Source organism: Penicillium arizonense (assembly GCF_001773325.1).
Source record: "Penicillium arizonense strain CBS 141311 chromosome Unknown PENARI_contig024, whole genome shotgun sequence".
NCBI classification, from domain to species: Eukaryota; Fungi; Ascomycota; class Eurotiomycetes; order Eurotiales; family Aspergillaceae; genus Penicillium; species Penicillium arizonense.
Genome location: NW_019173301.1, coordinates 217140 through 228836, shown reverse-complemented (window position 1 = coordinate 228836; position 11697 = coordinate 217140). Strand labels below are relative to the sequence as shown.

General features: G+C 51.0%; 7 protein-coding genes across 7 annotated transcripts; 4 read left to right on the top strand and 3 right to left on the bottom strand.

Moving 5' to 3' along the window:
- Window positions 1-160: 160 nt before the first annotated feature.
- PENARI_c024G02593 (uncharacterized protein) lies at window positions 161-1218 on the top strand (the record flags this gene model as incomplete). The annotated part of the gene is made up of 2 exons (XM_022635654.1): window positions 161-879; window positions 936-1218. The coding sequence occupies 2 exons, from the start codon at window positions 161-163 to the stop codon at window positions 1216-1218; spliced, it is 1002 nt and encodes a 333-aa protein (XP_022484503.1).
- A 408-nt stretch (window positions 1219-1626) lies between these two features.
- PENARI_c024G09122 (lipase/thioesterase family protein) lies at window positions 1627-2758 on the bottom strand (the record flags this gene model as incomplete). The annotated part of the gene is made up of 2 exons (XM_022635717.1): window positions 1627-2351; window positions 2404-2758. 2 exons carry the CDS (start codon window positions 2756-2758, stop codon window positions 1627-1629), a joined length of 1080 nt encoding a protein of 359 aa, XP_022484439.1.
- A 550-nt stretch (window positions 2759-3308) lies between these two features.
- PENARI_c024G10212 (flavin-containing monooxygenase) lies at window positions 3309-4802 on the top strand (the record flags this gene model as incomplete). The annotated part of the gene is made up of 1 exon (XM_022635729.1): window positions 3309-4802. One exon carries the CDS (start codon window positions 3309-3311, stop codon window positions 4800-4802), a length of 1494 nt encoding a protein of 497 aa, XP_022484409.1.
- Window positions 4803-5148: 346 nt separating this feature from the next.
- On the top strand, window positions 5149-5819 carry PENARI_c024G10148 (uncharacterized protein; the record flags this gene model as incomplete). The annotated part of the gene is made up of 2 exons (XM_022635728.1): window positions 5149-5256; window positions 5313-5819. 2 exons carry the CDS (start codon window positions 5149-5151, stop codon window positions 5817-5819), a joined length of 615 nt encoding a protein of 204 aa, XP_022484443.1.
- An 86-nt stretch (window positions 5820-5905) lies between these two features.
- On the bottom strand, window positions 5906-7933 carry PENARI_c024G02345 (uncharacterized protein; the record flags this gene model as incomplete). Its single annotated transcript, XM_022635651.1, has 5 exons — window positions 5906-6582; window positions 6629-6786; window positions 6834-7425; window positions 7473-7604; window positions 7654-7933. The coding sequence occupies 5 exons, from the start codon at window positions 7931-7933 to the stop codon at window positions 5906-5908; spliced, it is 1839 nt and encodes a 612-aa protein (XP_022484501.1).
- Window positions 7934-8739: 806 nt separating this feature from the next.
- Window positions 8740-9466, bottom strand: PENARI_c024G11937 (flavin reductase family protein; the record flags this gene model as incomplete). The annotated part of the gene is made up of 2 exons (XM_022635750.1): window positions 8740-9369; window positions 9413-9466. The coding sequence occupies 2 exons, from the start codon at window positions 9464-9466 to the stop codon at window positions 8740-8742; spliced, it is 684 nt and encodes a 227-aa protein (XP_022484416.1).
- A 439-nt stretch (window positions 9467-9905) lies between these two features.
- Window positions 9906-11459, top strand: PENARI_c024G11522 (UbiD family decarboxylase; the record flags this gene model as incomplete). Its single annotated transcript, XM_022635745.1, has 2 exons — window positions 9906-10871; window positions 10923-11459. 2 exons carry the CDS (start codon window positions 9906-9908, stop codon window positions 11457-11459), a joined length of 1503 nt encoding a protein of 500 aa, XP_022484506.1.
- Window positions 11460-11697: the final 238 nt, after the last annotated feature.

Sequence of the window (11697 nt, the reverse complement as noted above, 5' to 3'; positions counted from 1 at the left end):
AAAAGATCAACCTGTGAAGCCGAGGCAATTTCTTAATTTTATTTTCAATTTTATTGAAACGCGACAAGCTAAAAGGTACTTGGAATGTTTGAGATAAAACATCTCTTTATACTCCCCGACTCTCCGACTCCCCCCTCGCTTTCTCACCACTCCAACCACAATGTCTTCTCTCGACCTCATCCAACAATATACCCAAGCAGCTATTGCCGCTCTTCCAGAACCAGCCCAAAATCTGCTGGGCAACAGCGTCGCGCAAAAGGCTGCTGCCATTATCCTCGCTCTGGGTCTTACCCGCTCGGTGAACCGCTTCTTCTCTAAGTGGACTTTGCAGAACTGGACTACCAACCAGAAATGGGAGCCCTCGCGCGAACTTATCCTCCTCACTGGCGGATGTAGTGGAATTGGCAAGCAGGTGATGGAGGATTTGTCGCGGACTGGTGTGCGCGTGGTCATTCTTGATATTAATAAGCCGGATTTCAAATTGCCGGCTAATGTCGCCTTCTACCAGGCCAATATTACTTCTTCGACGGACATTGCTGCTGTTGCGGCGACTATTCGGAAGGAGCATGGCGAGCCAACGGTGTTGGTTAATAATGCTGGAGTCGGACATGATGGGACTATTCTTGAAGAGCCCGAGTCGAAGATTCGCCAGACCTTCGAGGTCAACACTCTCTCCCATTTCCTGATGGTGAAGGAGTTCTTGCCGGCCATGATCAAAGCCAACCATGGTCATGTCGTGACAATCGCCAGTATGGCTAGCTTTGTCGCTCTCGGTGAGATGGTCGATTATTGCTGCTCCAAGGCGAGTGCGCTCGCTTTCCATGAAGGCTTGCGCCAGGAGTTGCGGTACTGGTACAATGCGCCCAATGTGCGCACCAGGTGAGTTACATTAAGTCTACTCTCTACGCTATTGAGGCATCCACTGACTTTTCCAGCGTTATTCACCCCATGTGGGTTCGCACCCCTATGATCAAGGTCCTGACCGACAATGAGCGTCACTTCCGTCAGCCCATTATGACTCCCCAGGTGGTCTCTGCTGCTATCTGTGGGCAGATTCTGAACCAGCGCAGTGGACAGGTTATCTTGCCTAGCAGTCAGTCTGCGGCTTCACTGGTGCGCGCTATGCCCACTTGGATGCAGGAGGGTGTGCGCGCATTCGCGTCCGGTGCTTTGAAGAAGATGCGCCTTGCCCAGCAGGCTGAGCAGAATGCGCGGTAGGAATGTCTCAATGCGATTACCCATGTTTTCAATGTAAATAGAACGAATGCCTACTTGTACATAGGTCACTTGTTGTACTCAATATTCATATGCTTTATCTCACCAATACACAGACCTACTTGGGCTTGTAAGAAATGTAAAAAGTACAAAGCGCGCCCGATGTCATCCTTGCGATGTCGTACAATCCGGAACTCCACCAATTGCTCCCCAGCTTTGGGTTAAGATATACACTCCCAGTCCATAAAACCAATACACTATCACATACTCTAAGACAGGCTATATCCATCTACTAATATCAGCACCGTTGAGCAATTCCTTATAATATTAACAGGTGTTTCATATCCACAATTCATCATCTGTACTAGAAAATATTCATAGCTATATACAATCTCCGCCGTCACCCCCCAGTTAAACCATCAATTCAGTAAAAAAGGCCTCAACCTTCTTCCCCTGCTCCGTCTTCTCCTTGGATCCCAACTCCAAATTATAAACCGGCGCCACATGACACTCACGATGTCCAATAAAAAATTCCACCTTCCCAAAGCCTTCCTTGAACTTGGCCGCAAAGTCCTGGATAATCGGAAGCATAATCTCATTTCCTCCGCCAGTGATTAACACCGATTCCACCGGAAAGGTGGAATACCAGTCTACCGGCGCGGTCGATAGATCGGTATAGTAATCGCGCGTTGCCTTGCCGAGGTAGGCGCTTGACCATGGATGTGCGACTGCTTGCGTGATTAGATCGCCGCCGTGGTAGATTTCTTGGTCCGGGAATTCCGTATCAAGGAGCGTCCATGGCGCGACTAGGACTGCGCCGCCTAGGTTGCTGGATAGCTCGACTGGTTTAATTTCTGGGTGTGGGTGCGCTAGGTGGGAAAGGACGCCGCCGACCAGGTTTCCGCCTGCGGAGTCTCCGCCCATGAATACTGTTGATGGGGAGCGGTTTGGCTGGGCGAGGACGTGGCGAAGACATTCTACTGCCTGCCGCAATTGGGTTGGGTATGTTGCTATCGGGGAGAGAGTGTAGGTCAAACTGAAGACGGCGACACTTTTGCCGCGGGCTTTGAGGTCGGCGATCAATTGTGCATAGAACTTGAAGTGGCCCATGCTGGCGGGCAGGCCGAAACCACCACCTTGGGGAATTAGTTTTGATGTTTGGATATATTGGATTCTCTTCGTACGTACCGTGATACCAGACCAGGACATTATCGGCATTGCGATCCCCGATCCAATGGCCCAATGCGCCATTGCCTAATTCCACTGATTGAGGCGATGCCCCGGTCTTCTTTGTATAGATTTCATAGATCTTGTGGGATGGCGGGGACACGTATTGCAGCTGGCTCGGCGTCAAGCGTGCAGTCGCTTTGCGGAATACTGCATATCCCAGATGCAGGAACAGCGTCTTAGCTTGGCGCTCTGTGCGCCAGAGCCCTGTGAGGAGCGCATAGAATCCAGCTAGCAAGATGGATGCCAGCGCCGGGAAGAAGTCCAGCTTCTCTTGGAGGGTGAGCGTGACTTTGGAGACTTTGGAGAGCGACATGGTTACAGACTGTGAAAGCCCGTTCTCCTCGCCCGTACTTGACTAATTTTGAAGCTCGCATGTTCGACCGAGGATGTCGATCCCGGGGTCGCAAAGCTATCCTCATCTGGTAAGGATTGGCTGTGGGGGGGGGCCTCGGCAGCCCCTCGGCAGCATATGGACTTGGTGAAGTGTGAATTGTACGAATATTACAATCATATTATAGGTATATTGTATGATTTATTGTAGCGTATGAGTTGAATTGCATGTAACTATACAACGATATACAACTATAGTGGAACTGCCCGGAATAAATAATAGATCGTGTTACAGGAACAGAAGTGCACTCGGGGAATTCCTAACAATAAAACCGACTTGGACAATAGGGCTCGCGGAGGTATTATCTCCCCGATGTCAGATGTATACTTCGTGTGCATTGTCCTATAGTTCGCATTCTCTACTGTAAATGTGCAGAGTATTCCCCACCGCCGATCACCGTGAAACCGAGGCATGTGACCAATTTAAATATAATTATATTCACTCTCCATGTCTTCTCTTCACCACCTCAATCATGAACGGCACAAAATCCCACCGCTACGATGTAATCATCGTTGGCGCCGGTATCTCCGGCATCAATGCCGCCTACCGCCTCCAAGACCAACTCCCTGGCTTCAGCTATGCCATCCTCGAAGCCCGCGATGACCTGGGTGGTACTTGGGATCTGTTCAAGTACCCTGGTATCCGCTCCGACTCGGATCTCTTCACCTTTGGCTTCCAGTTCAACCCCTGGAATCGCGATAACCCCATTGCCGAAGGGTCAGCCATTAAAGAGTATGTGCGCGACACAGCGCACAAATACGGCATTGACGAGCACATTCTCTTCCGCCATCGACTCTCCGCGGCAGACTGGTCGACTGCAGAGAATACGTGGTCTCTGTCGGTCGACAGCGAGGGCAAAGAGCAGACCTTCACCGCCCGCTACGTCATCTTCGGCACGGGCTACTACAATTACAAAGAGCCGTTGAAGGCCGACATCCCTGGCCTCGACAACTTCCAGGGCCAGATCGTGCATCCGCAGTTCTGGCCCGAGGATCTGCAGTACAAGGATAAGAAGGTCGTCATTATTGGCAGTGGTGCTACTGCCGTTACTCTCCTCCCCAACCTGGCCGACCAGGCCGCCCGCGTTACCATGCTCCAGCGCAGTCCGACCTACATCCTCTCCCTCCCCAATCGAACAAGCAGTCGCTGGCTGTCATATTTGATGCCGGCCTCGATGTACTGCCGTCTCCAGCGCGTCATCTGGATCTATACCTCGCGCATCTTCTTCCTATTCTGTCAGCGGTTCCCGAACTTTTCGCGCTGGCTGCTGAAGTTGAATGTGCGCAAACAGTTGCCGAGCCATATCCCCTACGACCCCCATTTCAAGCCGCGGTATAATCCCTGGGATCAGCGATTGTGTGTCTGTCCCGATGGGGATCTGTTCCGCAGTTTGAGAAAGGGCAAGGCGGATGTGAAGACTGATACTATTAAGGAGGTGACCAAGAACGGGATTACCCTGAATTCCGGGGAGACACTGGATGCAGATATTATTATCACGGCGACTGGATTGAGGCTGCAGATTGCTGGTGGCTCGGCGTTGTCGGTTGATGGGAGCAAGATAGACATTGGAGACAAGTATCTCTGGAACGGAGTCATGCTGCAGGATCTGCCTAATGCGTCATTTGTGATTGGATATACCAATGCTTCGTGGACGCTGGGTGCAGATGCCACGGCGCAGTTTGTCTGTCGTCTGTTGAAGAAGTTGGAGTCGCGCAAGTTGATTGCGGCCACACCGCGCTTGAAGGAGAAGGATGCTGCCACTCTGCAGGCCCGTCGTCTCCTCAACCTTAACTCGACTTATGTTTCCATCGCCGAGCGGGCTCTCCCCAAGGCTGCGGATCGTGGTCCGTGGCAGCCGCGTGATCACTACTTGAAGGATCTGCGGTTTGCTCAGGGTGGTGATATTGACACTGGATTGGAGTTTGTACAGGGGCCCAGTCTTCGTCTGCGCCCAAAGATGTCGTGATCTGCATGTTATGATATGATACCGCTTAGCTTGTGTATGTTTATGTTCGGCTTGGATTTATGGCGCATGGAATACACATATTGTTTTAGACTGGAATCCTCAATGTCTAGTTTATCTTAGGTTCATCTAAAGAAAAGCTTGAGGTTGATTCATTCATCTCAATATAAGATATGTATGATCTCGTGGTTCGCATAGTTCATGGGATGATGTCACTTCACCATGCACAATCGACATGTCATCGAGATTCCATGTACAATTGTAATTCCTGTTTTTTTCTCTGGACATATTCTACTCTACTGTTCAACTGTACTCTAACTGCCATTCATCCATATAATTATCCGCCAAGATGCCCCCAAAAGACAAATATACAGACCCCAAGCTCCGCGATAAGGTCAAGACGGAAATCCACAACAGCGACAAGGGCGGACAACCAGGACAATGGTCTGCACGAAAGGTACTCCTCTCCTTACTGAACTGCGAATTTCCACGCCCAATACTTATGTCTCACAGGCCCAAATGATGGCCGCTGAATATAAAAAGCGCGGCGGAGGCTACAACACCAATAAAGAAGGCAAAGACGAATCACAGAAACATCTGGATAAATGGACCAAAGAGGAATGGCAGACGAAGGAAGGATCTGGGACTGCGCGGCAAGATGATGATTCCCGGAAGAGATATTTGCCTAAGAAAGCTTGGGAGGGGATGAATGAAGAGGAGAAGGAAGAGACTGAGGATAAGAAGGTTGAAGGGTCGAAGGAGGGAAAGCAGTTTGTTGGAAATACTGGTACGGCGAAGGAGGCGAGGAAGAGGGTTACTTTTGATATTGATGGAAATTTGAATGGGAAGGAAGAAGCAGATGGAAAGAGAGAAGCAGATGGAAAGGGTGAAGCAGATGGGAAATCGAAAAATACCAAAGGAGAGGGATCTGGGAAGAAAGCTGGCACTAAACGTAAAGCCAAGTCACAGCCAGCTGAAAAAGATAACGACAGGATTAAGAGTTTGAGAAAGCGAAAGTAATTAACAATGATTATATTTTCATGGCTATTGTTCAGCTTGTCCAGGACGTTCATACAACGCGTCTTCTCATATACAGTAGAAAGTGCCTATTTGACTTCCTCGTCTCTCGTGTGACGTCCTTCAAAATTGCTGTTGGGCAGCATGTTCAGTTGATCCTCCTCGCGATCGGTCTTGTAGTTGGACAGCCAGAAGCCGGCTCCACCGATGAACGCCAAAATCGCAACTAGGGCGTAGTTCCACACCAAAAGCGGATCCGCGGACAGTCCGACGAGGGCTTGACCGAGGGCAGAGGAAAAGGCGTTCATCAACAGAGCTACTGCCTGCACCAGGGATCGCATGTTGCGGGGAGCCTTGGTGAAGGCGTACTCCAGGGAGGTAACCGAGGCAAAGATTTCGGAGATACCACCGAGAATATAGGTTAGGGCCTGAATCCAGACGGAAATGTCGGTGTATTTGCCCTCAACCTCCAGACAGTAGTTGGCTTCCTTGCCACAGGGGCCCATCTTGTAGACATAGTATTGGGTGACAGTGGCCACAATCATGGACAGACCGGCGGCGATGAAACCGGCAGTGATTCGCTTCACAGGAGTGAAGTTGAAGCCCATGCGGCGCAGGCCAGGGTACACGAATCTATCAAAGACCGGGATGAAGATGATCAATGCGAAAGGATTGAGGTTATTGATAATATCATTAGGAACACCTCCCAGGCGCATGGTAGCAGCTTGAGAAGTCAAGTTGTTAAGCATCTGGTTGTATGCCAGCCCTGCAAAGGTCAGTAAGATGAATATCTCAATGAGCATGTCACATACAGTAAAGAGGGTACCAAAGGAACACCTTGCATGCCAACAGTCCACGGCGAACTTCATCCACCCACTCGTCGTCAAAGTCCATCCAGGCTGGCTTGCTGGCGCCGAGATGGCTGGGCTTTATATTGGCCCAGAAGTCACTAGGACCACTCTTCTTGAACCTGCATTTGGTTAGCGACGTTTGCACATCATGGTGATCAATCCTTACAGTCGCATGGGGTTTAGAGACCAGCGGCCCTTCATACCCAGCTTCCACAGCTTGAAAGCTTTGGTGTAAACGCTTCCACTGGGCTCCACGAGGTAGTACTTCTTCCGGCAGAGGAACAGGACTGTGGGGCAGAGACAGAACATGAGAGTAGGCAAAAGGTAAGACAACCAGAAACCGACGTAACGTTCAGCGTAGACCATCGAAATTTGACCAACGAGCGAGCCGATATTGATCATCATGTAGAAGTAGAGGTAGATACGGGCCACTGTGGCAGCCGGGTCGACGATGATACGCTCACCGCTGGGCAGTGTCTGGATGTAAGGCTTCTCTTCGCGGTATTGTTCCGCAATGAGAGGAGAAATATTGGACTTGAAACCACCAGTACCAACTCCCATGATGATCAAACCAATGGAGAAGCATGCAATCGATCCATTGGGGCTTGCGATCACTGGGGGAATGGCGGAGATGACGAGGATAGTATGACCGACCAAAGCACAACCGATGGAAGTAAAGATGGTGCGGAATCGACCCCAGTACTGATCAGCAACCATAGCACCGAACAGGGGCATGATATAAGACCAGAACGAGTTGACTGTCTAGGTCAGTAGTGTGCTGATATTCCAAGGCCACTTCACTTACACAATGTCAATCCTGTGGAGGCTTGTTGACCCATACCTAGGGCACCGGGCACACCATTGCTGAAATCGGAGCCTGGGACCAGGGCGCCAGTGGTAGATCCAGCTGGCAGAGGGCGCTGAATGAAGTTGACGACTGTTTTGTATTAGTCTCGTGATCCCTTGCTGGAAGCGGTGGGACATACAAACAGCAGTAGTGCCGTAGTAAGAGAATCGCTCGCACAGTTCCACAAAGGCAATGGTGTATGCAGGCCAGGGAATCTTGCCAGCGACTCGGCGCAAGTTGCGGAAATCCTCGTCATTGGGGTACTCTCTGTTCCCCGACTTATCTTCCGCAGTGTAAAAGGTTCCCTGCTGCGTGGGAGCCTGCTCAATGCTCAACTCATCCTTCTCATTGATGCCGACCTGAGAGACGGCCTTGGATTTGGCGATCTCGGCCACGTCGACGGGATCGGAGGCGTTCATCGTGTCAGGGGTGGAATGAGGGAAGAGGAAGAGAAAGAGGAAGAGGGAGAAAGTGAGGTTTTAAAGAAAAGAGGAAAGTGCAGGGAAGGACCCTGGGCTACCCCGAATGGGAAGGAGCGAGGCTCTCTATCAGCCACGCCGCCACTTCTCACCTCTTCCTCTCTTTCCTCCCTCTCTTCGCCTTCTAGAACTTCGGAGCAATGCCTATATCAGGATATACCACTAAAAAACCGTCGATAGCCGGCCAAGATTCTGATCTGTGCGACATCTGTGCGAACCTGTCAGCGTGATTATCGGCTGGAACCGACTGCACTCCTCGATAAGCCGACGGCCGCGCTCAAATGATTAACTCAACAAAGCACCAAATCATCAGTTGCAAAGATGCTAATCTTTGCCAAGCCTTGCGACATCCAATCACTTAGCTTAGACGAAGCGGCTTGAGAGTTCAAATTTCGCCGCTTGGCGCATCTTGGCACACCATCTCCCCACGCCATCTAACTTGGCTGGTAGGGTACGCTGTAACATCAAAGTCTTGGCTAGCAGGATTCGCCAATAGGAGCAAGGAAGATGCCGATAACTGAGGCGGGGAGATAAGTGAGTGGTCCGTCCACATGGTCTCGAAGTTAATGGCAAATATGCAGGGCCTCCACAAAGATTTAGGCTCGCGCTAGTCTTGCCACTGTCTCTCACTGTCTCTGGTGGTGCTCATGTGATGTGAGGCCAACTCTGGGGTTGTCTTGGGCCGTCGGGGTCCCGCGAGAAACCTCGTATAACTTGATTGAGCTGACTATGGGAAGATTCTTTGCCTATGGATCACGCGATTGGGCCTCTCTGTTGCGCTTGGCGCTTCCTTCCAGTCCATATAGGACGTCTTCCGACATCCCGGGAATAACCATGTCAAAGGTCTCCTTTACGACTGTGTACTGATAGTACCCGCACCGGGCAATGGGCTGGGTCTTCTTGATATCCAGAATCCCATCTGTGAGCACCTCGTCTTTGATATGAACGGCGATCACCCGGCCGATCACCACGTCGACGGTGCCCATCGGTGGGTTGCCAGGAAGCCGCACGGTGGAGTGATATTCGCACTCAAACTTGACAGGTGACTCTTGGACCATAGGGACGTCCATCAAAGTCGCCGGCTCCTTGGTCACCTTGGCACGCTCAAACTCGTCCACCCCGTAGGGCACTTGCTCAGCAGAGATGTTGATCGCTTCACGCAGGTCCCATGTAGCTAGGTTCCAGACGAACTTGCCCGTTTGCTCGGCATTGATCACCGTATCCTTGCGAGTACCAGTGACCGTCTGATTGGACGAGAACATCACGTATGGCGGGTCGAAGGTCAGATTGTTGAACTGCGAGTAAGGGGCCAAGTTTGCTTGGCCTTCTTTATTCTGGGTGGAGATCCATCCGATCGGACGAGGAACCACGCACGCCTACATGGTCAGATAAATTCAGGCATGAAGAAGAATAACTAACCTTGAAAGGGTCGTGGGGGAGATTGTGTTCGGTCACTCCTGGCTGATAAAACATTTTGGTGTCTTCCAAGTTCTTTAGCGCCAACCCCTCCTTATATGGGCGTGGGTCTCAGCCGACACAATTGCCGAGTGGATTGTCGACATACACACATCCGCGGGCGATCTGTCTTATACTTTGTATAGCAAACTGACCTATGGCTGAAGCCGACCTCAGGAAAAATGCTTGCCTACTCGATTTTGTGGTGCTGGGCTCGGGTCTCGGTGCCTCGGCGCCCTCGGCGTTCGCAACCTCGCAGTCTCAGGACCATTGCAGCATCCCGATATGAAATCAATCTGCCCTGGATGAGCCGGTCTGATTTTGCATGCCCGAACGTTGACCCAACGTTAAGCCGAACTAGCCGGCCGATCATATTTAAGGAACTTGCAGATTCCTGCATCAATGAACACATTGCAGTATACCTGACCTATATCTTCCTATACATTGAACATTCCAAATGACTTCCACCGAACCTCATCTCTGCTTCCGATCTTTTGTAGAAGCCCTCAAGGCTGACAATGATCTGATTGAGATCAACTCCCCGGTAGATGCCAACCTTGAAGCAGCTGCGATCACCCGACGTGTCTGCGAGACAGATGACAAGGCTCCTCTCTTCAACAATGTGATCGGCTCACAGCACGGTCTCTTCCGCATCCTCGGTGCCCCTGCGTCATTGAGAAAGTCCTCGAAGGACCGCTACGGTCGACTGGCTCGCCATCTCGCCCTAGCGCCCACCGCTTCGATGCGTGACATTCTCGACAAGATGCTTTCGGCCAGCAAGCTGACTCCTATCCCGCCTCAAATACTATCAACTGGGCCCTGCAAGGAGAACGTTTTGGAGGGAGACGACATCGATCTTACCAAGATCCCGGCTCCTCTCATCCACCAGGACGACGGAGGCAAGTATATTCAAACCTACGGAATGCACATTGTTCAGTCTCCCGATGGATCATGGACCAACTGGTCTATTGCTCGCGCCATGGTCTCCGATAAGCGTCATTTGACTGGCCTCGTCATCGAGCCGCAACACATCTGGCAGATTCACAATATGTGGAAGAAGGAAGGCCGTGATGTGCCCTGGGCTTTGGCTTTCGGTGTTCCTCCCGCTGCTATCATGGCTTCCAGCATGCCTATCCCTGACGGTGTCAGTGAGGCAGAGTACGTGGGAGCAATGACCGGTTCGGCCATAGAGCTTGTCAAGTGTGACACCAATGGTCTTTATGTCCCTGCTACATCGGAGATTGTCTTCGAGGGAACCCTGTCTATCACTGACAAGGGTCCCGAGGGACCCTTCGGAGAGATGCACGGCTATGTCTTCCCTGGTGACACTCACCTCTGGCCTAAGTACACAGTCAACCGCATTACCTATCGCAACAACCCTATCATGCCCATGTCAGCCTGCGGTCGCTTGACCGATGAGACAGTAAGAACACCTTCACCGGAGCTAGTAAGACTTGCTAACATATTGTTCTAGCACACCATGATCGGATCACTCGCCGCCGCCCAAATTCGCCAAATCTGCCAGGACAATGATCTTCCCGTGACCGACGCCTTTGCCCCCTTCGAGTCGCAGGTAACCTGGGTTGCTTTGCGCATCGACACCGCCCGTCTACGCAAGATGAAGACCACCTCCGCCGAGTTCTCTAAGACAGTCGGCGATCTGATCTTCCACAGCAAGCCCGGCTACACCATTCATCGTTTGGTTCTTTGCGGAGATGATATCGATGTGTACAATGGCAAGGATGTGATGTGGGCATTCTCCACTCGTTGCCGTCCTGGTCTGGATGAGACTTTCTATGAAGATGTACGTGGATTCCCGCTGGTTCCTTATATGAGCCATGGCAATGGGTCGCCTGTCCAGGGAGGCAAGGTTGTTTCCGATGCTCTGATGCCCACTGAGTACACCACTGGCCGTGACTGGGTGGCTGCTGATTTCGAGCACTCTTATCCCGAGGAGCTTAAGAAGAAAGTCTTGGATAACTGGACTGCGATGGGATTCCGGGAGGAGTAAGAGACATCGAGTGAATTTGTAAAATAGACCAAAATGGAGTTAATCTAGAATATGTATTTGCATAGTATAGTCGTATAGTCCCTCATACTTCTAAGAGACAATTTTCCAATCTAGGCGTAGTATACATGCAGACCATACAAAACATAGCCACATTAATATATAACACTCCAAATATCCTTACGAGCTATGTATGCCCCTGATGTAGTGATGAGAGATGCTATGTCCATGGTCCGTGCGC